The sequence below is a fragment of the Triturus cristatus genome, chromosome 8 (genome assembly GCF_964204655.1).
Source record: "Triturus cristatus chromosome 8, aTriCri1.1, whole genome shotgun sequence".
Taxonomy (NCBI): domain Eukaryota; kingdom Metazoa; phylum Chordata; class Amphibia; order Caudata; family Salamandridae; genus Triturus; species Triturus cristatus.
The window spans coordinates 403,575,428-403,601,978 of NC_140591.1; the positions used below are offsets into that span (position 1 = coordinate 403,575,428).

Consider the following 26,551-nt stretch of genomic DNA (forward strand, 5'->3'; position numbering starts at 1 on the left):
GGCAACGTGGCCCTAGCGACCTTCTTTTTTTTATATCAAATCTTTTTATTATCAGCTCAGAACACATTCAAAGGCACAATCAGAACATGGGTGCATTACGCGCATTTTAGCCAGTAGACATCATGAATCTCAACCTCCACCCTCCCCCACACTTGGCCCATCTCTGTTGTATCCGCTGGTAGTGAAAACTTTCAGACATTGCCGTAATCTCTTCCCCATCTTCCCAACTCTGTCCCTGTCAGTGGCCCCTGTATGCCCTCCACCCCCCCCAGATCTTATCCCATTTGCGTGGGCATCCTCTGGCCTAGTATACTACCTTCTCAGCCCCACAGCGCCAGTCCAAATCATACTCCCATTCAGACAGTTCGGGTGGACGGCTCACCCCCCCACGCCTTCACTATGTTCTATTTTGCAACTATTGCCGCCACATTGAGCCATGTCGTTATGTATTTGGGCCATTTGGCCACACATGTCACACAAAGTAGGAGCCAACGTGGCTCCACTGGGATCTTCAACTCAATAACGTCAGACATGACTTGTGTTACCGCACTCCAGTAGTTTTGTATGTAACTACACTCCCAAATAATAGGAAAGAAGGAGCCTATTTCACCACACCCCATCGCACAGTATCGGGATACACATTGGCCCAACCGATGCAGAAGTGATCTTGAGGTGTAGGACCTATGAAAGATACATAGCTGAATGAGTTGGAATCGGGCACTTACAGCTACTTCTGGAGTACTCTGCATGCCTCCTCCCAATCATCCTCTTCCAAGAGTTCTAGGTCTGTCTCCCATGCCTCCCTCAAGGAGTCTATCGGAGTTGGTGGTGTTGCGGGGATTCTGCTCATGCACAGAACTATGCGCAGGAAGCCAGGACCTCAGTGAATTGTGGTGTACCAAAAACTCACCTCAGTACCCAGAACCCCTATCCGACTAGCATCAGTGTCTCATTCGTTCTCCGTACTACAGCGAAGCTACCAATGATTAGACAACCCAGAACAATCGACTTAGGATACTCTCAGGAATGGTGGGACTCAAGAACACTCTTTCGTCTTTATTCTGATATCAGTCCACAACGTGAGTAATCAGAGACACGGAAAAGTTTAAAATGTTTATTTTTAACTACGTGCCCAAGATGCAGTATTTTGGCTAACATAAGCAGACTAATGATCCAAAATAAAACCATCAGCATTTTTACAATTCCATAAAACACAAAGGGAGAAATCCTATTATAATGATAGTGTAAACAGGTTCTATAGCACCTTGTGTACCACCCTCACCTGGATAGAAGCTAGTTTTATAATAACAGAAGGTCTCTAGGTTTGAATGGGGAAGCCCATACCTTCAAGATCAGCTTAGGTGAATCACATCACAGGATCAGCAACGCTCTCAGTGTCTGGAAAGTTTTTCTCCAAGTGGCAGTATCATGCATGCAGTGCAATATTAAAGACACCCGAGTTTCAGATATTTGCAGCTGTGTGCTTGTTGTGTCTAGAGCGTGGGCCGATCAACCTGAATTCAACAGCATACATTGTTTTTTGACCTTGAAGGCTTCTGCACACAGTGTTCAGACTAGGGTCGCGGTGTAAGTCTAGGGATGTGAAAAACAGACCGTTCTCATCTGAAGAAAAAGCAAGCAAGCAGTTTTACTTATAATAACAGCTACCTGTGGTGTCGTGTGCAAAAGCAGCAAAGTGGCAAGATGGCGCGTAAATTCTAAAATGCTTATGCTAACAACAATGTGTGCAGGCAAAACCCTGTCTCCACTACAGTGGATTGTACATAATTTTCTTATAAGTTAGGGAGGTGGCCCCTGTTATTAGCAATCTGCCTTCCAGGGGTGAGTATTCTGGCAATGATTCCACTTCCATAAGATGTTTACACAGGACATGATCCAACTGTAAATATTTAAACCTTTCTGTGTTTGCCATATTGTATTCGATTCTCAGATTCTCGAAGGTTATCAGTGCCTGTTCCCTACAGATATTTCCCAGACCTTTTAAATTCCTTCAATGTCCTCACCTCCCTTAACTGATCACTATCCCACAGTGGAGTCCCGATCGCCTTTCCTTCCCAACCCATGTGTTTGGTTGTTTCACGCCAGGCTTGCACCACTGTTTGCGTGAGGAATGGGAGCTGTTTTTCACTGCATCTACGGTAAAGTGCTGCTGGATAGCCCCTATCTCCCATCGACAAATGATCTACTCGAAAGGGCAGATCATTGCGATCAGTGAACACCCAATCAATAATTATGATCAATTGTAAGGCCCAATAGTACTTTCGAATATCTTGGACTGCTAGCCCTCCCTCGTATACGCCCCTCTGGAGTTTACGCAGAGCGATTCTGGAACTACTTCCGTCCCATAAGAGTTTTCGTAATTCACTATCAATAGTTTGAAAAACTGTCATAGAGATTTTGTATGGGATGTTCTGTAATCCATACAGTAGCTGAGGCAGGGACAACATTTTGACTATGACCGCCATGCCCATCTGGTAGTTTTCTCCAATATGCCACATCGCTCTATCTGCGGGTAAAAGTTATGTAATAAGTAGTCTTCATCTCTCATGGGTATCTGGATGCCCAGGTATGTAAAATTAATTTTAACAATTAGTTGGGTAGTCCCTGCCAATCTCGGAGGGATTCCTCCCGTCAAGGGGAAGAGGAGAGACTTGTGGCAGTTTATTGTGTATCCAGAATAACTGCTGAATAGTTAGAATATATGAAGCACCCTGTACACCGACCTATCGGGGTTAACTAGATATAGAGGGATATCATCCGCATACAGAGATATACATGGAAGGGGCGACTGGGAGAACTGTATATCAGATAGTATTGGGTTGTTGCGGACCCAGGCTGCCAATGGCTCTAGTGCTAGGGCAAATATCATTGGCGAAAGTGGGCAGCCCTGCCTTGTGTCCATTCTGAGAGGAAATGAATGAGATACCACTCCGTCAACTCTTACCCAGCCTGCGGGTCTTGAAATAGGAGCTTAACCCATGCACAGAAACTCGGTCCGAAGCTCAATCTGTACAAGGTTGCGAACATGAACGGCCATTCAATGTTGTCGAATGCCATTTGCGTGTCAAGAGAAAGTAAGAATGTCTCCCCAGTCTGTTTCGTTCTCATCATGTGTAGCACTCCATATAATCTTCTTAGATTGAGCTGCGTGCTCCTATGGGGCATAAATCCCGACTGGTCCAGGTGGATTAATTTGGAGATCACCATTCGGAGTCGGGCCGCCAGTGCCTTTGCCTATTCAACAATTATATCGGTCTGTATGAACCGCAGTCGTTGGGGGGGGGGGGGGTTTACCCTTTTTGGGTATCACGACGATAGTGACCAGACACTGGTCCCAGTAGTTTTCCCACTTTCTTAGACTCTTGAAACATGTTGGGTAGGTGCGGGCGATTTTACCTACTGTGCTCTTATAGAGCACCAACAGGAATCCATTGGGGCCTGCTGCTTTCCCTAATTGCAGATCAGTGAGAGGTCCCCCTATTTCCTCCACTGAGAAATCTTGGTCTAAGGCAGTTTTGTCCTCTGCCGTTGGGGTAGGGGGATTAATCACCCGCAGTAGGTCAGCACAGTCCACTGCAGAATGCATTGACTCTCTAGTCTGTTCTTTCTTTTGTATGCTTATTTGTGCCTGGACATACCCCCTGATTACTGTTTTGGATGGTTCCCACATGGTACTAACCGATTCCACTGAACCTTCATTTCCTTGTGGAGAACGTTTCTGGATCTTTTAGACAAACTGTTGGTTTCTGAAATACCCGGGATCTAGCCTCTGGGGCAATGTGGCATTTCTCACCGGCCCCTGTAGCAGTACCTCAACCGGGGAATGGTCCGAGATACCTTGTGCCTTATGGGGTGTGCCCCGGAATGATCCTGCTTGTACCCTGAACTTAAAGATGTAGTCCAACCGGGAATAGCTGCTGTGTGTGGCTGAGGCATGTGTATACTGAAGTTCTGACAGGTTGTGGGCGCGCCATAGGTCTATCAGACCCATCGCCTCTACAAAGCCCTCTAGTGGCTCCCTGCCAACTGGCAACAGGCCCCTGATAACCTATCAATCTCCGGATCCATAACTGCATTCATGTCCCCTCCCAAGACCAGGGTACCCAAGGCAAGTTCAAGCAAAATTGCACCCAGTGTCTGTAGAGTGTCTTTATGACGTTTTGGGGGAGCATACACTGTGCAAAAGTTTAACGTTCTTCCATCCCATGTACCAGTCAGCGCTACGTAGCGTCCGAAATGGTCACACTAGCTCCTAACCGGAATGAATGGAATAGATGATTTAATTAATATCCCAACTCGTCTAGACCCCGATGTATACCCCGCATATGCTAGGAGTTTGTACCCATACCTAGCCAGAGCTTTACATTAGTTCACCTTCAGGTGGGCCTCCTGGAGCAAAACCACGTTTGGAGCATGCCTTCATAGGTATTGTAGTACTAGTGTGTGTTTAACCTTGCTGCCCAGACCATTGACATTCCACGTCAAAATTTTCAGTGCCATATTGGAGCTGTACTCGTGAGATTATGGTCGGGCTGACCAGATCAGGGGGTCGGGTCCCATGTGTCAACCTTCAAGTGGCTGCGTGTGCCTATGGGAAGGAAGCTCCTTCCATCCCCTTGCTTCGTGGCTCTAGTATCTTGGTTAGGACAATTTTGAGAGTGCCTGAGCAAACAAGTAACACAAACATTGCAAAACAGTCGAACTTGACCATATACTATCCCCATGAAAAGTACCCCCCTCCCTGCTACCCTGCTTGGTGGGCCTAAAACCACCCACCATCCTAACGTGCAGAGCGCCTGTACCCCCATATCAACCATGCTTTACGCTAGGGTAGGCTGGAGCCTCCTGGCGGCCCCTATTTTCGAAATAAGCATAACTCATCTCTAGCCACATTTACCTTTCCCTTGCACGGCGTCTGGTCCACAGAATCCTCCTGCTCCCCTGGAACGCAATGAGCCACCCCTGGGTCCATCTCACCAAACCCGTAGGAGTAAAGTTAATGTTTCGCAGTCTATCCTCATCCCGATCTTGTTCCCCAAAAGGGTAGTTAGCTTCCAAACTGGCAAAGGCCGGCCCTTTATATTTTCATGATTCCCCCGCTGACTCGTGTCCATTTCCAATTCCTCTTTTGCTCCCCCCCCCCGAGCCCCGCTCCTCGCTGTGTACCATCTCTCTGTGACTTATGTTTTACCAGTCGCTATCACTTTAGCTCTCTTCACCGCTTCAAAGTTCCAGCGCAGTCTTTGTACCTGTAAGGTAAAATTGGGGAAGAAGCAGATCGTAGCATTTTCGTGGTTGAGATCTCCGTGAGTCCGTGCTGCCTAGAGTATGGCATTCCTATCTCAATAATTGAGAATCCTGGCAATTATCATTCGGGGTGGGGCTCCCGGTTTTGGGATAGGGGCCCTGTGCGCCCGTTCATTAGAGAAAATGTTCGACAGGCACTTAGGGCGTAAATGGTTTGGAATGAGGTCTTCCAAAAATAAACCAACACTAGGACCCTCTGCTCCCTCTGGAACGCCGATCACGCGTATATTGTTCTGGCATGCCCGCCGTTCCTGGTCCTCCAGCTTTGTCACCATGGCTCCTTGTTGTTGCTTGAGGTGCTGGACTTGTTCCTCTAATTTTTCGGTGGTATGTTATGTTCTCTTCCGCGTTGGTTACTTTTTCGGATATTTTGCGGAAATCTGCCCTTAAAAGATTGACCTCTATAGTGACAGTGTCTATTTCCGGTTCAATAGTACCTTTTAGGTCTGTGATGGCAGCCATAATGGACATTGCAAAGATATAGGGTGGGCCAGCTTTGCCTACAGTCTTGGACAGTTTGTGTATTCTAGCAGCGCCTAGAGGAAGGAGCATAGGCCGGTGTCCATCCACTTCCAGCCCCACTGCTGCAAAGTATGTTTCAAGGTGATCAATCCAGGTTGCCCACTTTGTGGCTTGAGATGAGGGGGCTCCAGAGAAAATGAATGTTCGATTGTCATATTGATGCCATAGGTGTGGCCTCTCAGCATGCCTGGGCCAAAGTCTGGTGGGAAAGTTGTCCTTCAAGAGGACCATAAGGTTACTATATGAGCGCCTTGTCCATGAGCCGCTGGTGGACGTAGCTGCAGAAGGCGAAGAGGCAAGTACTGTGCTGACCCCAATGTCGGCCGTCAAGAGTCATGTGAAGTGGCCCAGATGATCACTGGGAGGATGAGGGCCCAACACCAAGAACGGTGCTTTGCCTAGAGGTAGGTCTCCGCTCTAGAGTTGTCTGCCCCTTCGGTAGGCATGGAGGAGGAAGACCTGTGCGATGCCCAGATAGGGAGCATGGCATGCAGCCCCTGGGTGGTGGTGCCAAATATTTGGCTCAGCGAGGACAAGTTGCAGGATGCATGGGTGGATGGCCACACAGTGAAGGAGGTCACCATTGTGTCAGCCGTCAGGAGGCATGAGTAGGACAGTACCATGCATTGCAGTCGTCAGAGGGCTTGCGCCGGCTGGATCAGGCGAGCAGCTGAGGGGCGGCGTGATCCGGCAATGTGGGTCGGTGAGGTGAGGGCGGGGAAGACCATCCTCGTCGCCACTGGTGGTCGTCTGCAGGGAGCTGCCTAGGCGCAGCCTGCCCGTTTATTTTTTAACTTGGGTCCCGTGAGCAGAGGCCGCTGTAGCAAGGTGGCCCTTCTAGGGCCCCCCAAAGTCGCTTTCTGACTGAAGAGCCTGCTGGAAACCAGCATCATAATCCCCACAGCGTAAACGCGGATTTGAAACTAACGATTTAAGTCGGAAAGCCTCCAACTGCAGCGTATTCTGGCCATAAGTCTTGATAGTCAGGAAATTAGAATTTTACCAACATTGTAGGACTTTGAGGGTACCTAACAGTATTTAGAGTGGGGTTGTTCAGATTAACGGATAATTCAGTAACTCTCACTATTGTTCTGAAATTCACTTTAGTGTTCCTGTAAAATGGTCAGAAGAATTGCAATCCCTATCAGACTTAATCAGAAATGTTGATAGACTCACACTGAATGGGTATCAAAGGCATTTTATTTCTAAGACACATTTACACCAATTAAGGTTCTTTATAAAGAAACAACTAAATGGAAGAACATGTTGACAAACACTGAGATGACCAAGGGGCTTAGATAAAAATGAAATAATGTTGAGCAGAGGAAGGAACCGCGAGAGATTCCAAAGGTCATTTACTTTGCTACCGGAGCACATAGGAGGGCAGCAACTTATCCAATACAGCTGGGCAAAAATGAGGATAGCCACTAAGTACTGCTAGGAAAGAACCTATTGAACCAAAGAGGTAAGCTAACAAATTATTATTTGTTTTGGAACATACTGATAGTGATGTGTGTACCATTTTCTGTCTTCTCTTCATTTTGACTTTCTTTTCTTGTTTCTACTTTACTTGCTTCTACTTATACAAGGCAAGCTTGTACACGTTTATTTATCAAGTGGTAAGATAAAAGCCTTGCCGTTTACCCCATCATAATATGTTTTGTGAAGATCAGAAGTTGCTATTGTTTTTTTCAGTTCAATCAATATGGATGCACCAGAACCAATTATCCTCTGAACCAATTTTTAGTTCTGGGTCCATTGAGGTGCAATGACTCAACCTCTCTTTGAAAGGCGCTTCCCAAGGCCCTCTAAACCTTCTTGAGGGATTCGTTGGAATCCCCTGTTCACGCTAGTAGTTGGAATATTTCCTTTTGGCATCTTCAGGTGCCAAATGTACCTCCAGAGATGCTTGCAAGTGGGTGTGCCTAGAATGTGCATCTCTTAAATGGGAGGTTGAAGGATCCACCATGGCTGGCGTAACCCTTACTATGTAGTCTATTAATGTTATTAACTCAGAAACCACAGCCAGTTCCCAATTCCTCTAATAGATGTATGAAATATGACTTCACACTAGCCCCACTGTCTTGTTTTTTTAGCAATGTGGTTACAACATTATTTCACAAAGAATGGACTGATTGAATGTGTAAATGTTCCAAAGATATTCGAAGAACTGCAAACTTAGAGATGTTAGGATCTTAAAAGCTACTGGTGGCGTCATTGACTATACTTACCGATATCCCCTTCACCCAGAGTTGGAGAGTTTGACATGATTTCAACACCATCTAAAAAGTGAAGGAGGGTTTGAGATGGCTTTTCTTTCCAGTGTTTTCTGTTGTCTGCTGCATCATCGCTGTCATTGCCATTTTCTACAAGACATCAAATGGGTAACAAAATGTTACAACATAGCTTTACATTTTCTTAATTGCTAAAAACCTCTCCTTCTAGACGTTGCCGAGGTGTCTACTTTACAGATTGATTTGTAAAAAAGGATTTTATTGCATAATGACTTTGTTTTTTCAATCTACGAAACAAGAGAATACAATTTTTGTTGTTATGAATCAAGGTCATGGTAAGTTAGTTTGCCTTTACAAAATATAAAATGCTGCAATATCGTTGTGAAATATCAGTACAGAGTGTATAATTTTCAAAATAGATTTCTTTTATTTTCTTCTAAGTTTTAATTTGACAAATACCTAAAAATAGCACACTCAAGAATGTTAATAAACAATAAGAAGTAATTATAAATAGTGTCTGTCACTACCATTCACAGATGTCTAGTGATTTCCCTCAATGAAATGCCCCAAGTGTGAAAAAGTGTCATATTTGTATAACTTTCACCACAACAAGCCAATTAACTGTATGCCCATTTTGCATATATATGTTATATTCAATACATCTGGGGCACCTACATCTAGACATGGCCTGTGATTGTAACTGATTAAGTTACAAGTGGTTTGTCATGACCACTGTTGTTTGTTTGTGTCTTTCTTTTGTTAAGATGCTGTTTTTAATTTCTTTCTCAAACAACTGTTGACTGAGGAGATGATGTTAATATAAACTCTCTCTAGTTTGAGGCATTGGTACCAAAATTATTTGCAGACACATGACTAATATCCATTCTCTAAAGGGTAAATTCCTTAATCAAAAATGTGTTAAGCGCCCCACAAAGAGAAAAAGGGTAGCCGATTACTTCAATATAATGTGTGGAGATAATATTGTTTTTATAACAGAAACTCATGCAGCTGATAAAGAGCTCTTAAATATGTGCAAATCCTGGTGTTTGACATTTGCGTCATCTCTTATGCAGAGTAAAATGAATGATGCTGCTATTCTTTTTTATACATAAATGATGCCAATTGCACTTGAAAGACAGATCAAGAAGGCAAATAGGTATGGCTGTCCACTAAACATGGGAATCTGTGACTATTCGTATTGAATGTAAAGGGGACAATTGTGAAACAGCAAATATTAACATTTCAGAATAAGTTTGCCAATAAAATTGTAGGATTGAGCAATAATCTCCTTATACTGGAGAGGACTTTAACATATTTATTGACTCACATCATCTTGGTCGTCTTTCCAAGATTTCCCTTATGTCATGAGTTTAAGGGCAAGTCATCACAAGAATGGCAAGTAGTCAGCTACTGAGACTCTTTGCTGTCACTGAAAAATCAATAAACTCTGACAGGAAAGAAATTGGAAGTTTTTGAGGACAGGTTGCTGGAAAGTTAGAAGCTAGACCGCTATCCACCACAGGAGTGAGACCTCAGGGTTAACAGGCACTTCTGTGTTAACTGGGGTAGAGTTGAAAAAAATGCCTGTGCTCTAGGACCCATTGCAGTTGCATTCAATAGTTTGTTCACCTGTAGTAGTGTTCCACACATTGGTTGTGTTTTTCCGTCTCAGCTCCCTTGTGTCAAAGTCCTATTTTCCCTATTTGTTGCAGTATGTCTTTCTTTTCTTGGCCACAGTTGACCAGCTACTGTTATATGGTCTCCAATGCCTGGGCATCATGGGAACCAGTTTCCAGGTTGATGTCTGCTCTCACTACTGCAACATCAGCTTATGATTCGGGTACGCATGTTTGCTGGGAGTATTACACACTTCTGCTACTATATTTTGTCTTACTGTCTTTTTCTTGCACTAACACATATCCTCTCCAGATAGCTACCGGAGTGTTTTGTTTTTTTAATAGAGTTTTATATAGCGCGAACTAGACCCGAATCGGATATCAGAGCGCTTTACATGAGCACCAGTTTCGTTACAGTAGGACACATTCATTTTTGTCAGGCACGGGGAGATTAAGTGATTTGCCCAGAATCACAGGATGTTGAGCGCCGTTGCCGAGACTCAAACCCGGTTCCCCAGCTTCGAGGTCGACCGCCCTAGCCGTAAGGCTACATCCTCTCCCCTGTGTCAAGTTCTGTGTCAACCTAGTAGTAACTTATGTGTGGAGAAGAGGCTTACCATACTAGAGTGCCGACCTGGACTCCAGGCCAGTAATACCATTTTTGACCTGTGACCAGTAAGACATCCATTGTCTTTCTCTCTCACCCTTCCCTGTTTTCCCCTTCTTCCTCGTGTTAGGTTTCTGTTGAGGGACTTGAGTGACATTAGACTAGGCCAATGGATGAAAGGGCTACCTAAAAGCCCCTATTAGTATCCATTTTTATGATGACCTTTATTTGGAAAACATAAATCTGGCAAGAACTAAAAATTACACCAATATCAAGTCATGATTTGAAATAGGCTGCTTTTACTGCTAGTTTGAGGGGTGTTACTGTTTTGCCTTTAATGCTATATCGCAACAAATTATTAATGCAAGGGTTGAACAGTTGTAAAAAAGATGTAAAAGGTTTGAAAGATTCTGTTTTTCTTACAGATATAAACAGATTTTAGAAGCTGATTACACCATGTCTGATGATACAGCAAATAGTTTCGTAAGATCTTATAAATGATGGTAGGTTTAGAATATTATTTGCGGTTAAAACAAGATTCGAAGTAAAGCTGTGTCATCAGGAAACACAGCTGATGGTTACCAACACTAAGAGAATTGCTCACATATTTAAAAATAATCCTATTCTTTATATGAGAAACATCAGGATATACATGTCTTTGTTCAAACTTCCTAAAAGTTCAGTCAATAATTTCATCAGACAAATAAATAGGATCAGCAATACAAGCCAAAATTATATTTCCAGTCACATTAGCTTGTTTGGATTCCAGGTGATGTTTGTATATGTTTTGTAATTTGTAGATTCCTTAATTTAAAAATATTTAGGGCCTCATGTAGGTAGCCAAATACCGGTCGGTAACGGCCGATTTTCGGTAAATATGCCGTTACCGACCGGTATTCAGACAAGTGAGATGTAGGAGTCCAAAAACCACCTTTCGGTAAATATGAGGCGGTAAATACCGAATCATATTTACCGAATTCTAAAATACCGAATCAGATTTACCGAATACATACTTAACGAATCGGTAAATATGAAGTGGTAAATATGAAGTGGTAAAAATTAAAATGACATGTAGGAGCACTCGGTAATTAAGAAATCCAAGAAAATCGGTAAATAAGAGTCGGTAATTAACACGGATTGAAAGCAGGTGGTAACCATCAACAGTGCATATTAGCAATCCCAAAATGCAACAGCGTGGACAACATGGCCGCTATGTATGTCATTGCAAGGCGCCTACGTCTACAGGCAGCAGGACTGAGGGTTTGGCGACGGGAGGAACGCATCTACAGACAGCGCATCACACTATTCCAGCTGACTGATGCAGAGATACATGAGAGGTACAGGCTACACCCCGAAACCATCATGGACTTAATCAGGGACCTTCACCCACTCCTAGACCAGCCAATAAGAAGGGCGCACGCCATACCCCCACATGTGCAGGTGCTCTGCAGCCTACATCTGCTGGCATCCGGCAGTTATCAGGTGGTGATAGCTGCGGTGGGTGGGGTATCCCAGAGTTGCCTGTCCCGTTTCTTCAGGAAGTTCCTGGATGCCATGATGCAGAGAATGCACCACTACATCAGCTTCCCCAACACACAGGCTGCACTGCATAAAACAAAAACAGACTTTTATCACATGGCACAGTTCCCCCATGTCATCGGCTGTATTGATGGTACACACATCCCAATCTGTCCACCAGCTGACACAGAGCACATCTACAGGAACAGGAAGTCCACCCACTCCATCAATGTGCAGGTGATCTGTGATGCAGGGAACATCATCACAGATATCGTTGCAAAGTTTCCTGGAAGCACCCACGACTCTTACATCTTCCAGAATAGTGGGATCTACACACGACTGAGTGCAGGAGAATTCGGAGAGGGATACCTGCTAGGTAAGTAACAGTGACGCCCCTTGCAACCTGAAAATCATAGTGTATAGAGGCATGTGACTGATGTCACCCTGTTACTCATCTAGGCGACAGTGCATATGCATGCCGGTCATTCATCCTCACTCCCTACCTACACCCAGCAACCCAGAGTGAGAGACGATACAACGTGGCACACAAAACAACACGCAATGTGGTGGAGCGCACGTTTGGACTACTGAAGAGCAGGTTCCGCTGCCTCCACAAGAGCGGAGGCGCACGCCAGTACAAACCCATCACCTGCTGCAAGATTATTGCCACTTGTGCAATGCTGCACAACCTTGCCACGAAAAAAGGGACAGATGTGGAACTAACATATTTTGAGGACAACGAGGATGAGTCAGGACAGCCACAGGGCAACGCAGCTAGAGTGCCAACTGCAATAGATGGGAGAGAGAGACGGGCAGAGATCACATGCAACTATTTCTGAGTAAGTAAGGGGACACAGCCAGTTGTGAGAAGTCATGACGTAGTTTAATGTGGCACCACGCCATGAACACATGAACAAGCCAATCTGGCAATATCCCATCTATACAAGAAGTAAGTCCAGGGTTACGTCACCCAATGGGAAGTGGCTAAGCAGGGCCACATCAATGTTTGCGCATACGCGCTGCAGTGGTGGATGGCACGGCCTGTGCATCCTCACTAGAGCCAACCCCAAGCCGCCTGCTGCTCCTGCGTGCTTCTGGGACGGGGGGTGTGATGCTGCTCCTGCTGCTGGTGTCGATGCTCTCCGCAGCATCCCCTGCAGCAGTTGTCGACGCCTGACTAGTCAATAGCACCCCTAGTGCACTTGTCACCTGCACCATCCCCCGAGACAGGTCGCTGCAGCACTGTGTTAGGCCCTCCTGCATCGTCACGGAGCGCCGGCACAGTAGAGAAGTCGCCGTTGCCAGACGGTTGAGTGCCCTGTTGGTAGTGTCCCTTCTCTGGCGTTCCCGGCGCCGTGCTTCGATGTCAGCATCTAATTTGCTGCACAACTGCTGGATTGACTGGGACATGTCCCGAATGCCCGCAGCCATGCCGCTGATGTTATTGTCCATGGTGACTAATGTGGTTTTCATCACCCGCATGTGCCTCTGGACTGACATGACTGCCTTTGTTTGCAGGCGCTGTTGCTTCAACATTTGGCCCTCGAGACCCAAGAAGACACCATGGCCGTCAATGGGTGCTGGTGGACTCTGGACACGCGACCTGCGGCGCCCTCTTGCTCCCGTCTGTGCTGCCTGTGAGGTGTGGGGCACAGTGGCATGGCTCCCTTCCTGGGACATGGTGAGTTCGTCAGGGCCCATGCTGTCGTCTGACGAGGTGTCTAAGGCTCGTAGCCTGGCTGCTGGACGCCTCATCATTCTCACACCTGCAAGCGGAGATGTGGCCGGTGACTCAAACATGAGTGGCGATGCTGGCTCTTGGTGAGGTGATGCTGGCTCTGGGCGAGGTGATGCTGGCTCTGGCTGCGGCGAGGCTGCCTGTGTTGGTGGTGTGGGTGCCAGTGGGCCTGCTCCCTGGTCTGTACTTGTGCTGGCTAGAGGTGATATTTGTGGCCGGTGTGCCGTCTCTCCTGCAGCATGCCCTGTCTTGCGTGATGTCACATCTGTGGACAGAAATACAACAATGGCTCAGTGTCCCCGAAGGGCTGCATTGAAAGCGTCACAATAAATCATTTCACATTCCAAAATGTCCTCTGTCTCCTTGTGCCTCGAGTGCGTGACATGCCTTGTTGCCCTGTTACATTTACATCATGGTTAGTGTTTCCCTGACTACATCTCCCGGAATGCATTGCCTGTCTGCACTGACACGTGTGGACTGCAGTGTGATTCTCGTTTCACAATGGGGGATGTGGGATAGGGATAGGGGGTGCTACATTGCTGTGCTTTCGTCTTACCTTGTTGTGTGGCGGCTCTGGCAGAGCTGTCGGCGTCCCCAAGACCCACGACGCTCTCTTGCTCGATTGTGGCCCCCACCAGCTCCTCCAGTTCGGTGAGGGCAGGTGCCCTGTTGGTTCCACCTCCAGTCTGGCTGGCCTCCTTCTGGATGTCGCCCATCTTCCTCTTGGTTACAATCCTCAGGTCATACCAGCGCTTCTTTAGGACCTCTATGTCCCTGTGGGTCACTCCCACTGCATTCACCTGGGCCTGGATGGCCAGCCATATGTTGCGCTTTTCCGCCTCAGGCACTTGCAGGGATTGCCTTCCGAACAGCTTCTGGTGCTGCTTCACCACCTCCTCCACCAGCACCTGGAGTTCCTTGGGGCTAAATTTCAGCTTCCTCCTCCTTTCCCCTCCGTCTCTCTGTGTTCTCTGGCTGGAGATGATGTTCGTTTTCCCGCTCGCACAGGCACCGGCTCCCTGCCTCTCCTCTGCACTCCAAGACTCTCCAGGGTCGGCTAATTATGTACACCTGCCTGGGTGTGGCCACTTCCTGGTTGGGTGGGCTGTGGTTGCACGGGATTAGCTGTTTCGTCAAGTCATGTGATTTTATTTGCCGAATCCGTACATACCGATTCGGTATTTTCCGATTCGGTAAATACCACCTCGGTATTTTCCGATTGGGTAAATACCACCTCGGTATTTTACGAATCGGTAAATACCACCTCGGTATTTACCGATTCGGTGGATTCCGAATCGTGATTACCGAATGTTACCGAATCGGTAACTGTTACCGAATTTTTACCTACATATAACTTACCGATTCTAATTTACCGATTCGGTACGGCTCGGTATTTAAGAAACGGTAACATTTATTTACCTACATGAGGCCCTTAATGTGTGATTGTTTCTGATGGGCAAGAGTCTTGCACCTCCAAAGAAATTCTAATTATTGCTATTCAAAGCCAGGGAAATTAGAGGGTAATTCAAGGTTTGTTTTAATTAATTAATCTTTTTTGTAAGAGTGTAGCCCATCATTTCTGCACTTAGATCATGCAATGTTTGCTAGCAAAGCATATTTTGCGTAAACATGATGTTGCTAAATCAAGAGAGGTTTTTAACCTTTCGCATTTCAAGTCAACTTCTTTTAATTCATGTTTGGATAGAGAGATAACATTTCCATTTAGCTTTGGTTATTAATAGAAGGTAATGTACTATAAACATTTTATAGGATTAGATCATTCTTTTTTTTTGTACCATATTTTTATTGGCATTTATAGGTTATCGTGACAAATAACAAGGAAAAGATACATTCAGTTGAATTGCATATTACAGCTTTTGCCACAGTATATCGCTGGTCATGGAAAGAAGGGTTGGTCGATGGGCATTTTGTGAACCCTGTGGTCTCCTATTGTGTGCATGTCACGTAAACTGGGGTATAACAGAAAAAGAACTGGGGAATGGTCATGGAGTTTTATTCCCGGGCCTCCCTGTCGGATGTCGGAATAAGTGCGTGGGTGTGACGTGTCTCGGTAGCTGATTTAGTGGTGTGCTACTGGAGGTGGATTTCGGTCGGTCTCGCTCTCAAATTCAATCGGCGAAAGTGACGTTGTGTGCGATACTACTGCCGGTGGTTTGATCATGCCACCGGGGAGGGTCTGGTATGGTCGGTTAGGGTCTGAACCTGCGATTGTGAGACCGTTGGTGTATGTATATCGCCGCCTGGGTCCTCACCAGGGGTCAATTGCTTAAAGCGATGTAGTAACAGGGCCCATTCCATAGAATTGGGGTGCTTGCGTAACCCCCTCACCTCCTCCTCTCGCAACGTTTCCTCCTCCGCTGCAGCCCATTTGTGTGTTGCTCCCACCCAGGCCGCGAGCGGGGGACCAGTGGGGGGAACGCCAGTGCATGGCCACATTCCGCTTAGCTAGCAACACGGCTAGCGAAATAAAGCGAGTATGCACCTTTTATTGTTTTTGTTTTCGGAAGACACCTATGGCACTGGCCTCCCATGTATTCATGTATGTGAGTCCCGTGAGGTCCCTTAGGGAGGCGTGAATGTTTTGCCAGTATGATCGGACTGTGGGGCAACTCCAAAACATGTGGCAGAAATCTGCTTCCTGTGATTGGCATCTGGGGCAAAGAAACTGTGTGTCTGGGTAGAATCGCTGAAGGCGTGCTGGTGTCAGATACGCTCTATGCAGTATGTAGAATTGTATATTTTTAAAGCGTGCAATTCTAGATACCTTCTTAGGATATTCCAGGGCCTTTTCCCATTTTTTCTCATGTAGTGGACGTCCGATTTCTTCCTCCCAAGTGGTCCGTAAGGTCACTAATGGTTTATTAGTATGTTCTTGTATGGCTTTATAGAGCCAAGTGGTTAAGTGTCGCCCCGTTCCCATATGTAAAATCGTGTGGATGACTGGGTGTGTGCTCGGTTCCCCCAGCGAGAGGTCATGGTACGGTCGGTAACTTTCAAGAAGTTGACGGTGGAGCAGGAACTGGTCTGGGGGAAGACCGTAGTCATCCATAAGGCTTTGGAACGGTCTCAGCTGTCCGTCCTCGAAAAGGGACTCCATCTCGGTGATGCCACAGTTCGTCCAGGTGATGAGCCTATTGGTTGTGTAATAGTGTTCGCGCTTGGGCCACCCGATTAATGGGAACAAAGGGGAGTACAGGGGTGTCTCTGATGACATGCGGTGTATTCTTTGCATACACTTGCGTGCCACTGCTACTTGTAGGGGATATGTAAGTTTTGGTGCCGGGTAGCAATAGGCGGTGGAGCTCCGAGATGGGTACCCGATCAGTCATGGTATGTGTTTCGTCTGTGTGCCTATCTGCCGTCCAGTAGGATAGCCATTGCAATTGTGCCGCTAAGAAATAGGATTCAAAGGAGGGGGCACAAGTCCACCCTGCGTGGTGGGTAATTGTAGTTTCTTCAGTGCTATTCTATGTCTGGTGGAACCCCAGATTAACGTACTGAGAAGCGAGTCTAGGTCACGAAAGAAGGTTCTAGGTGGGATCACTGGTAAGTTGGTGAAGTGGTATAACAATCGCGGAACCATTATCATTTTGGCTAAAGCCACCCGGCCGATCGGGGCTAGTGGGAGGCTCTTCCAGAATCCGATTGCGGCTCTGACGCCCGCCAATGCCTTACGATGATTACCCTCAAAAATGTCAGTTGGGGAATGGTAGAGACGGATCCCGAGGTACCGGGGTGCTTCCGCGCTCCAGGCCACCTGTTGGTTGCCTAGTCTTATGTCCTGGGGGGGTAGGCTCGGATGTAGTGGGTATACCGTGGATTTGTCCCAATTCACCTTTAACCCGGAGGCTGCTGCGAATTCCGTTAGTGTCGCCCAAATAGGAGTTAAATCTTCTGTGATGTCTCGCACGTATATTAAGAGGTCATCGGCATACATGGAAACGCTATGTATGGTGTCCGCTATGGGAATGCCCCAGTGTGTCCCTTCTTGTCGCAATCGTATAGCTAGGGGCTCGACTGCTAGGGCAAAGAGTAGGGGTGACAGCGGACAGCCCTGCCTCGTGCCCCTCCGGACAGCAAACTCTGCCGAGATGTATCGCCCTATGCGGACGCGTGAAGTGAGTTTGGTGTATAAGAGTTGTGTGTATGCTAGGAGGGTGGGACCAAGGTCCATTCGTTGCAGAGCTGAGAAAAGATACTGCCAAGTGAGGGTATCAAAGGCCTTCTCGAGGTCTAGGATGAGACAGACTGACCGGGGATATGTCCGCTAATATCTTCCCGAGGAGTTTACAGTCAGCGGAGAGGAGCGTGATAGGAGGCCATTTGTTGCAGGTCACGGTGTGGCTTTAAGAAGGTCATGATTACGGATTCCCTTAGGGATCTTGGCAGCTCTCCCTTTTCTAACACGGTCGCGAACATCTCTACTAGTCGAGGGACCAGTTGTGGGGAGAAAGTTGTGTAATATTCCATTGGGAACCCATCTAATCCCGGTGCCTTGTTACGGGCTAGGGCATGCAGGGCGCGGGTAACGTCCGTCGATGTCATCGTCATATCTAGGGCCTTCCTATCCGTCCTCTTGACTTTAGGTATTGTCAAGGGGTCGAGAAAGCGATCTATTATGGCCTGTGTAGTGGAGGCTGGGCTGTTGTAAACCTCCGCATAGTAGCAGTGGAACACTAAGAGAATCTCGGCCTGGGATCGCACTAATCTGCCCTGGGAGTCCAGTATTTCTGTGATGGGCTTCACGTCGGTGTCCTGTTTGGCCAGCCAAGCCAATAATGTGCCTGTTTTATCCCTTTCTTTATGCATCCGGGTTGCATACGATCTGAAGTTGTATCGGCGGAGATCGGCGCAGGTGGCTTGGTATTCTGTTTTTGCTTCGGCCAACCGCTGTGCCCCCTCCGCCGATGTGGTGTCCTGTTTAGTGATTGCAGCAAGGTGTTGCTCGGCCTTGGTGAGTGCTTGTTCTAGCGTTCGCTTGACCCCTGTAATTTGTTTAATACATTCTCCGCGAGCCACTACTTTGAATGTGTCCCACTCCACTAATGTTGAGGAAGCTGTGCCTGCATTGTGTGCAAAATAGTCTTGGATACTACGCCCCTGTTCGTGTCTAAAGACTTGGTCTGAGAGACAATCCCGTGGCAGACGCCAGGTGGGGACGGGGGGTGTGGGGGTCTCCAGTTTAGCCGTAGGATATGGGCATCATGATCAGAGATGACCCTGCCCATGTAGTCTGTGTGAGTAATTTTGGGTAAAATCGCTGCTGAGCATAGGAATCTGTCTAGGCGGACTCGCAGGTTATGTGGGATGGAATGGAATGAGTACAGCCGGGTCTGTGGGTGGCGCATTCGCCACGCGTCAGTGAGCGCCCATTGTGTAATCCAGGTCCGGAATCTTTCGGTTTGTCTGGAGGCGGGAGAGCGCGCTGGTGGGGGGTGGGAGCGGTCCAGGGCCAAGTCCAGTGTGCAATTGTAGTCTCCACCTAAAATCCAGGGAATGGAGGCAAAGGGGGCCAGAATCCCAGTGAGGTGATCCCAGAATTTGTCTTGTTCTACATTTGGGGCGTATATGCTACCCAGGAGTACTGCTTGCCCATCGAGGAGTCCCTCTGGCAATGTGTATCTGCCGTCTTTATCCACCACCCTCTTGAGTTCTTGAAAAGGTGTTCCCAGCCGAACACAGATTAGTGCCCCACGTGCGTACGCGGAGTATGTCGTGGCGCATATGGTTCCACGCCATTTAGTCTGTAGTTTTCCCACCTCTGTCGCGATGAGATGTGTCTCCTGCAGGAAAGCTATCCGAACATTGTGGCGTTTTGCATATGAGTACGCTGCATACCGTTTGCTCGGTGTGTGGAGGCCTCTGACTTTAAGTGTAAGGATGCTGATGTCAGTGTGTTGCGTGGTTATTGCCATGGTTCGGTATCAGTGCGCGACAAAAGGGAATCTGTGTCTGGTGGAGTATGGTAATCGAGACCTCTCTGGTTGGGTGAGGGCACGCACAACCTACGACGCCGGTCGTCTATGTATTTCGAGTACCCAGGTGTATGTCGTTCCATGAGGGGGGTTGGGACAGTGCTGAACTGGGGGAACAAACTGTATAACTGAGGTCGGGAAACAGTCCCAATACCAGGGACCCATCGTCGGGAACGATACTTCCAAACCTACTCTCCCTAGTGAGGAGGGTGTAACAATATATGGTGGGGGCGGCAGGGGGATGTGCGAGGCTGGTCGCGGGTCGGGCCTTTGTAGGATCAGTGTGCGTTGCTCATGTCGTATCTCATAATGGCTATGGTGTGTGTATCTAGCTAGTGAGTTCCGAATGTAACTGTCCTCATTGAACTCTCAGCAAGCACAGCTCATGTCAAGAGGGACCTTTTTGTCCATCTAGGATGATGTCCGCTGTTTGAGGAGTAACCAGAGGGGGCGTAACAGAGTCCTCGCCCGACAACGTTCCATCGCTCTCACTCTCCCCTTCCGATGAAAAAATGTGCGGAGGTCGATCTATGTCCTCTGTATGGGGGGATGCCTGAAGGTCGATCACTGCCTGCAGGGCCTCCCTTCTCTCTTTCACGATTTGTTCCAGGTCTGGAGAGTCTTGGGTGCGTAATCTGGTCATGCTGTTTGCACTGCCACGTTGTCGCTTCTGGGTGCATCTCCTGGGTCGTGGCATTTTAGGGGTAGGGTCTCGTGTGATTTCGGCTCTGGATTGCAGTGGGCATTGATGATCCGCCCAATCCCGTGCTTCCTCGGCGGCAGTGAAAAAGACAGTGGAGCCTTTATGGATGACCTTGAGGCGAGCGGGAAAGAGCAGGGAGTACTGGATATTGTTCTCTCGGAGTCAACGTTTCACATCCAAGAATGAAGACCGTTGTTGCTGCACTGCTCGTGCGTAATCCGGGAATACCATGAAATGCTTATTTTCCACCTGCAGAGGGCCTGCCACCCTTACTGCACGCAGCACCGCATCCCTGTCCCGAAAATGTAGGAACTTCGCCAGCATTGGTCTCGGGGCAGCTCCTGGTGGCGGTTTGCGGGCCGGGACCCTGTGGGTGCGCTCCATAGAGAAGAATGCCGTCCGGTCCGCCTCTGGGGTAAAGGATTTCACCCATGCCTCCATGTAGTTCAGCGGGTTCGAGCCCTCAATTCCCTCCGGTAAACCCAGCACGCGGATGTTACAGCGTCTCAAACGTCCTTCCAAGTCGTCCGTGCGTTCTTCCATAATGGTTAGGCGGTGTAGGACCTCCTGTAGCGTCTTCTGTTGCGTCTTGATTATGGGTTGTAGATCGGCCAATGTCTTTTCCCCATCTTTCACTTTGTCCGCCAATTTGCGGTGGTCATCACGGATGAGGCTAATATCTGTAGCCAGGGTCCCAAGCCGCTCCTCCATGGACACCCTGGAGAGTTCGATGGCCGCCAGTACTTGATCCAGTTTGTTCGAGATCGTAGGATCGGTCTGTGGCACCTCAGCGTTTTCCCATGTCCGGGCCTTCGGCATGTTTTCGTGGGCCGTCTCGGGCACTGATGTGTGTTGGGTCCCCCTCGATTTCCCCATGGTAGCGGCTAGGGCGATGGCGCGCGATGAAGCGCTGTCGTGTAGAGCGGGGTATGTGATCCACCGATAAAGGCTCCCTGCCGGGACCAGCAGTCCATGGGGCCTGCACTCACCAAAAGCCGGGGCGCAGCTGTCCGGTTAGAGAGGCACCCCCCCGCTGGTGTCCCCGTCACCACCGGTAGTGAGCAAATCCAAAGTGGCCCCAACGCTCTCCATGTATAGTCCGATGAGCGGGGGTCGTTGTCGGTGCAAGGTCAGCGCCACATGCCTCCCTATTGTAGTGGTGAGCTGTCTATTGCAGTTCTGGAGATTATGCTGCCATGTTAAGGTTAGGCAGCCGTCGGTTCCGATGCACCCTGTTCGATGAGCCGGTCAGCCATCGGGTCTCTTGCTTGCGTGGAGGTAAGAAAGCGCTGCTCACCTCTTTGTCACCAGCATGCACCTCACAGAGTCCCCGAATTTGAGCCCCGCCGGTCGCGCCGAATGCTGGGCGCCATCTTGGGGTCAGGTGCACCGGCCGATGGGGGGCCTGTCCGGAGGTTCACTGCTGAATTGAGGGCGAAAGTCGGCTTCCGGTTCCCAGTCCACCGGCGGGGGGGGGGGGGCGCCGCCCCTGACTGCCACAACAATGTAGTGCCGGCTCGCACTAACCCACCGCTTGAGAGGGTCCGGATCCGACCCAAGATGGCCGTCCGTTCCCCTCGCGTCTTCCTGGAGCTGGCTGTGGGTGCGCGATCGGGGATTATGGTGGTCCTTATCTCCCCAAAACTGAGCCCCAATGCTCTCGCCTCCTTCGCGGGTGGTCCGCTGTGGGTGTAAGCTAGTGTCGGTCCCGGGGTGCTCGTCCAGGCCGTCAAGACACACCTCTCGGGATGAGCGTCCGCCATCTTGCGATCGGGAGCCCGGGTCCGGCACCCCCACCGCCGCCGCTGTCCGACCCTTCTGTGGCCACAAGGTAAGGGCATCAATGGATGCAGGGCAGGTTCCGGCGTCCAATTCTGGTTTTACCGCCGGGAGCAACGCCTGGAAACGGGCAAAATGCGGGCCCGATCACGGAGCCTCAGCAGACCACGGCTGCCATCGTAGCCAGCTTGGCCACGCCCCCCTTATAGGATTAGATTATATGTTAATAAGTACAAATACAAAGTTTCAGGTAAAGTATTATATTGGCAAGGCTGGCCAATAGAGCGATTTGTCACCTGTCCGAAACTGTAAAATGTTTTTCCTTTCTAAATTGTAATCATCATATAAAGACGTTGCTTCTCTCATTAGATGAATTTTGTTAATTTCCTACAAAGAAAGGCAGCAATCTTAAAATACATCGCTAACGCTTCAAAGCTTTAAAGGTCTGCAACAGTATTTAGGAAATTAATTCATTATTAGTAAGTGCTCAGGCTGCTTGTAAAGGATATATAATTTTGCAGAACCAAAACAATTTTAATAATTTTTCATATTAAATGTTGTTGATGAGGAAGGCTGGAATTTAGGTTTGAGGTCCAATACTATGAATATTTCTCCTACCTCTATCTGAAACTTTTTTTCCATTATTTGATATAATTAATTAATTTAGAATTTCAATCTATTACTTCTCACTGGAAACCCTTTGCTGGTTTCTGATTATATATTTGGTGGGAATTGGTTAATTTTACAAGGCGAGATTTTGTGAATTCTTTTTTAATTAACTGTAGTCTATTATGAATAAGATATTATTGTTCTCTCCTATTTATGTGTATGTAAATAATTTCATGCAAATGTTCTGAATGTGGTAGATCTGTACAGTTATTTTGTACTCTACCTCTTGTTTCTATAATAAGGGATTGTATGTAATTTAAGATATGTATACTATAGTTCATAAGCAGAATTAATCCTTCCCATGCCTCGGACGGCCCCCGTAGGTCCGACGTCTCCGTGGGCATGTGCGGAGGACAGCCGGGGGCCATCCGAACCACGCCCATTCATTATTTTGCCCGCACCGCAGCGGAATTCGCGCCGCGGTCAAAAGGTTAAAGCTCTTGTTTATGTCGGAGTTTGTTTTGTAAATAAACATCTTCGGCTACGTATGCACCTTCCTTAATTAACTGTGTGTGGACTGAGATATTGTCCGGTCTGCTCATCCAGCCTATTACGCTATATATATATATATATATATATATATATATATATATATATATATATATATATATATATATATATATATATATATATATATATATATATATATATATATATATATATATATATATATATATATTACCTACTGGCGGTCGCCAGTAGGTAGTTATAGTTAGGACCCCTTTTCCATAGGAAAACCTCAACATTCTATTTTGAATAACTTTGGCGCCGGTCGATGAATCCTCGTGAATTTCTCAAAATAGGTGGGGCGCTACGCTCCGCTCCTACCCTGAAAGTCTCGGGGGGATCCGTCAAGCGGGGGCTGAGATAAAAGGGGGGTCCCAAAACGCGTTTTCCCCATGCATTTTTCCATAGGACCTTTAGAACGAGCTACAGCCCGAACGGCTGAACAGAATTACTCGAAATTTGGCAGAGAGGTAGTCCCTAGGTCAAGGAAGTGCCTTTTGTAGGTTTGGTGTAAATCTGTTCAGTAGATTCTGAGAAAATAGCCTTTAAATCAATATATATATCTGAGCCCGCTTACGGTACGCTTACCGTACGCTTACCGTAAGCGTACGGTGGCGTGCGCGAGCGCGATTCTGATTGGCTCTTAGATCTTAGTAAACATTCGAATCGGCCGAAACCAGGAAGCGGCGGCCGCCATTTTGTGTATTTCACTCAGAAAAAAAAGAGTGAAAACAAGAAAAGGGGGCAATGAGGAGAGTTACAGACCCCCTTACATTTGTGAGGGGGTCAAAGAAGGACTGTAAAGTACAAAGAAAACATTTATTGATTTTAAAAAAAATCACGGGGTACGCGTACGGTAAGCTTACGGTAAGCGTACGGTAGAAAAAAAAAAAAAAAAAAATGAAAATCAGATTTAAGTGTTTAGATATTAGGGGGCTCTAAAAAGAGCCGTTGTGTTTATGAAATGATTTTTTAGTGGTACCTACAAGTAAGTACCGATGCAGAGTCTAAGGTTCAAGAGGAAGACTCTGTTCCCTTCATCATTGAAGTGCACACCATCTCCTCTATAAATGTCTTGCATGTCATAACGCAAGTTGTTGTGGTAAATGGCACCCATACCATAGTCACGGAGGAAAGCAGAAACAGATTTGTTGACGTGCTTTCTTGCTTTGTCATCGCACCGCGTGCCCACCGTGCGTGCACGGCACTAACTGCGTAAAGTGGGCGCGCGGTGCGCGAAGCGCACCGCGTGCTCACTGTGCGCGCACGGTGCGCGAAGCGCACCGTGCGCGCACGGAACGAACTGCGTTAAGTGGACGCGCACGCCACGAATGGCGTAAAGTAACTTAGCATTTAAAAAACCGTACAAATTCACTGAAAAAACCATAGGTTTCACACACGTTATAGTTAGGAATTAGCATTTAAAAAACCTTGCAAATTCACTGAAAAAACCATAGGTTTCACACATGTTATAGTTAGCGGGAATTTTACTGATAAAAAACCAATGAAATTCCCCCGTTATAGTTAGTGCAGGCAACTATAACTCACGCGACCGCAATCCTCTGCTGATGCTAATACTGTATTTAGACACTTATTTGCCCATGTCTTCTTCCATACATTTTTAGCTATACATATATTACAAATATTTTTTTTTCATAAAGACACATATGTCATCAGCAGAAGATTGCGGTCGCGTGAGTTATAGTTGCCTGCACTAACTATAACGGGGGAATTTCATTGGTTTTTTATCAGTAAAATTTCCGCTAACTATAACATGTGTGAAACCTATGGTTTTTTCAGTGAATATATATATATATATATATTGTGCAGACCCCCCTGCACTGACAGACGCGTTTCGCATTGCGGCTTTTTCGATGTCAGTTTCCCATGTAACAAAAAGCAGTATTTCAACATAGCAAGTCACTATGATCTTAGATGATGTTTGTAAAGAAGCATTACAATGCTATACTGCTAAAAAGTGAATAATAAAGTGCATAAAAGAAAATATAATAAAACATCAGTTTTTACAAAGAGGGGAAGAGCAATAAATATTAATACATGCTAATTAATATGAACCTAATTTCATATATTTCACAATCGTTTAGCTGTATTATTAGTATAACTTTATAATCAATTCATTCCTTATATAAGGAGATTGCTAATACCCCTGTTTGCCACAATTGAGCCCTGAATGGGCGAAAGTCGTAAAGTGCTAAATTGGGATTTATTAGTAGGGTTTATTTACTTACTAACCCATCATATCTTATCTGACAATTTACTGATAATAAAAAAGGTGTGCTCATTTATTTAATATATATATATGTGTGTGTGTTTTCTTCAGTGTGTATATATAATTTTATATATATATAAAAATTACAAGTGCATGGTGAGAGCGCAAGTATAGTGACCACTAATTTCTAAAAATGTTTAACGTAAATTAATGTTATTACCATACCTAAAGCCAACCCACAAAGGCTGTGTACAGCCAGGCCCTACGCCCAGTACCCAGCAGGCGGCTAACCCTCGCAAGCAGCCAATCCCATGCCACGCATGCCCTATAACAGCAAAACATAAAAAGTGGTCCAATTCGCTTTATCAAATCTATATTTCACTAATTCACACAATACAATGTTTAATAATAGTTATTATAAAAATGTTTAATAAAGTGTTAATAACGAAAAACATGTCTGAGAGTCTTTCTTTTAACATTGTTTTTATTATTGCATTTGGAGAGCTTAAAAATGTTAAAAGAAAAACTCAGACATGTTGGGGGCAGAGCTTGCCTGGCTGCAAGATGGCTGCGCTGTGAACGAGCTCCGCCATCCACCGACCCAATCCGTCATGAATTTGCAGCTTCCTACAGCACACAGGGAAGTGGAAAGCCTGCTCTGGTGATGCCAGTCGTCCACTGACTCTATTGATGTGCTTTGATCCTGCCTAGTGTCGACGTGGCTGAAGACCCGTCCCGCCTCACTCAGATCGGCACGCGGCCTTGAAGCGGGGCCGACGCGCAAACTGTGGAGCCCTGAGTGAGCCGATCACTTGCAGGATCGAGACAGGCGTGGAGTGTGTGCCGGCTCAGGCTGCGGTCCCTTGCAGAGTGCGGCGGCTCCGTGGTGGACTACGGAAGCGATCAAAGGTGACGCGAATCGAGAGGTGAGCCGGGCTCCACCGGAATCTGCGGGCTGCGGGCCTGTTGGGCATACGTTGTGCGACGGACTCACTCGCGCTGCCCCGCTGCGGCCGCGTAGATCCTGGGCAAAATTGCCTCACGCCACTGCCTACTAGGCCCTGAGGTTCCACCACACTGCTCTGCCTAAGTGACCAGCGATAA

At 47.1% G+C, this 26,551-nt stretch overlaps 1 protein-coding gene across 1 annotated transcript in view; it reads right to left on the reverse strand.

The window, feature by feature from the left end:
* LOC146802199 (serine/threonine-protein kinase Nek5-like) overlaps window positions 1–26,551 on the reverse strand; it is a 383,120-nt gene that overhangs the window by 26,392 nt on the left and 330,177 nt on the right. Inside the window, exon 20 of the mRNA XM_085621788.1 lies at window positions 8,082–8,216. Within this exon, the coding sequence (XP_085477914.1) occupies window positions 8,082–8,216 (135 nt within the window). The remainder of the gene's footprint in view (window positions 1–8,081; window positions 8,217–26,551) is intronic.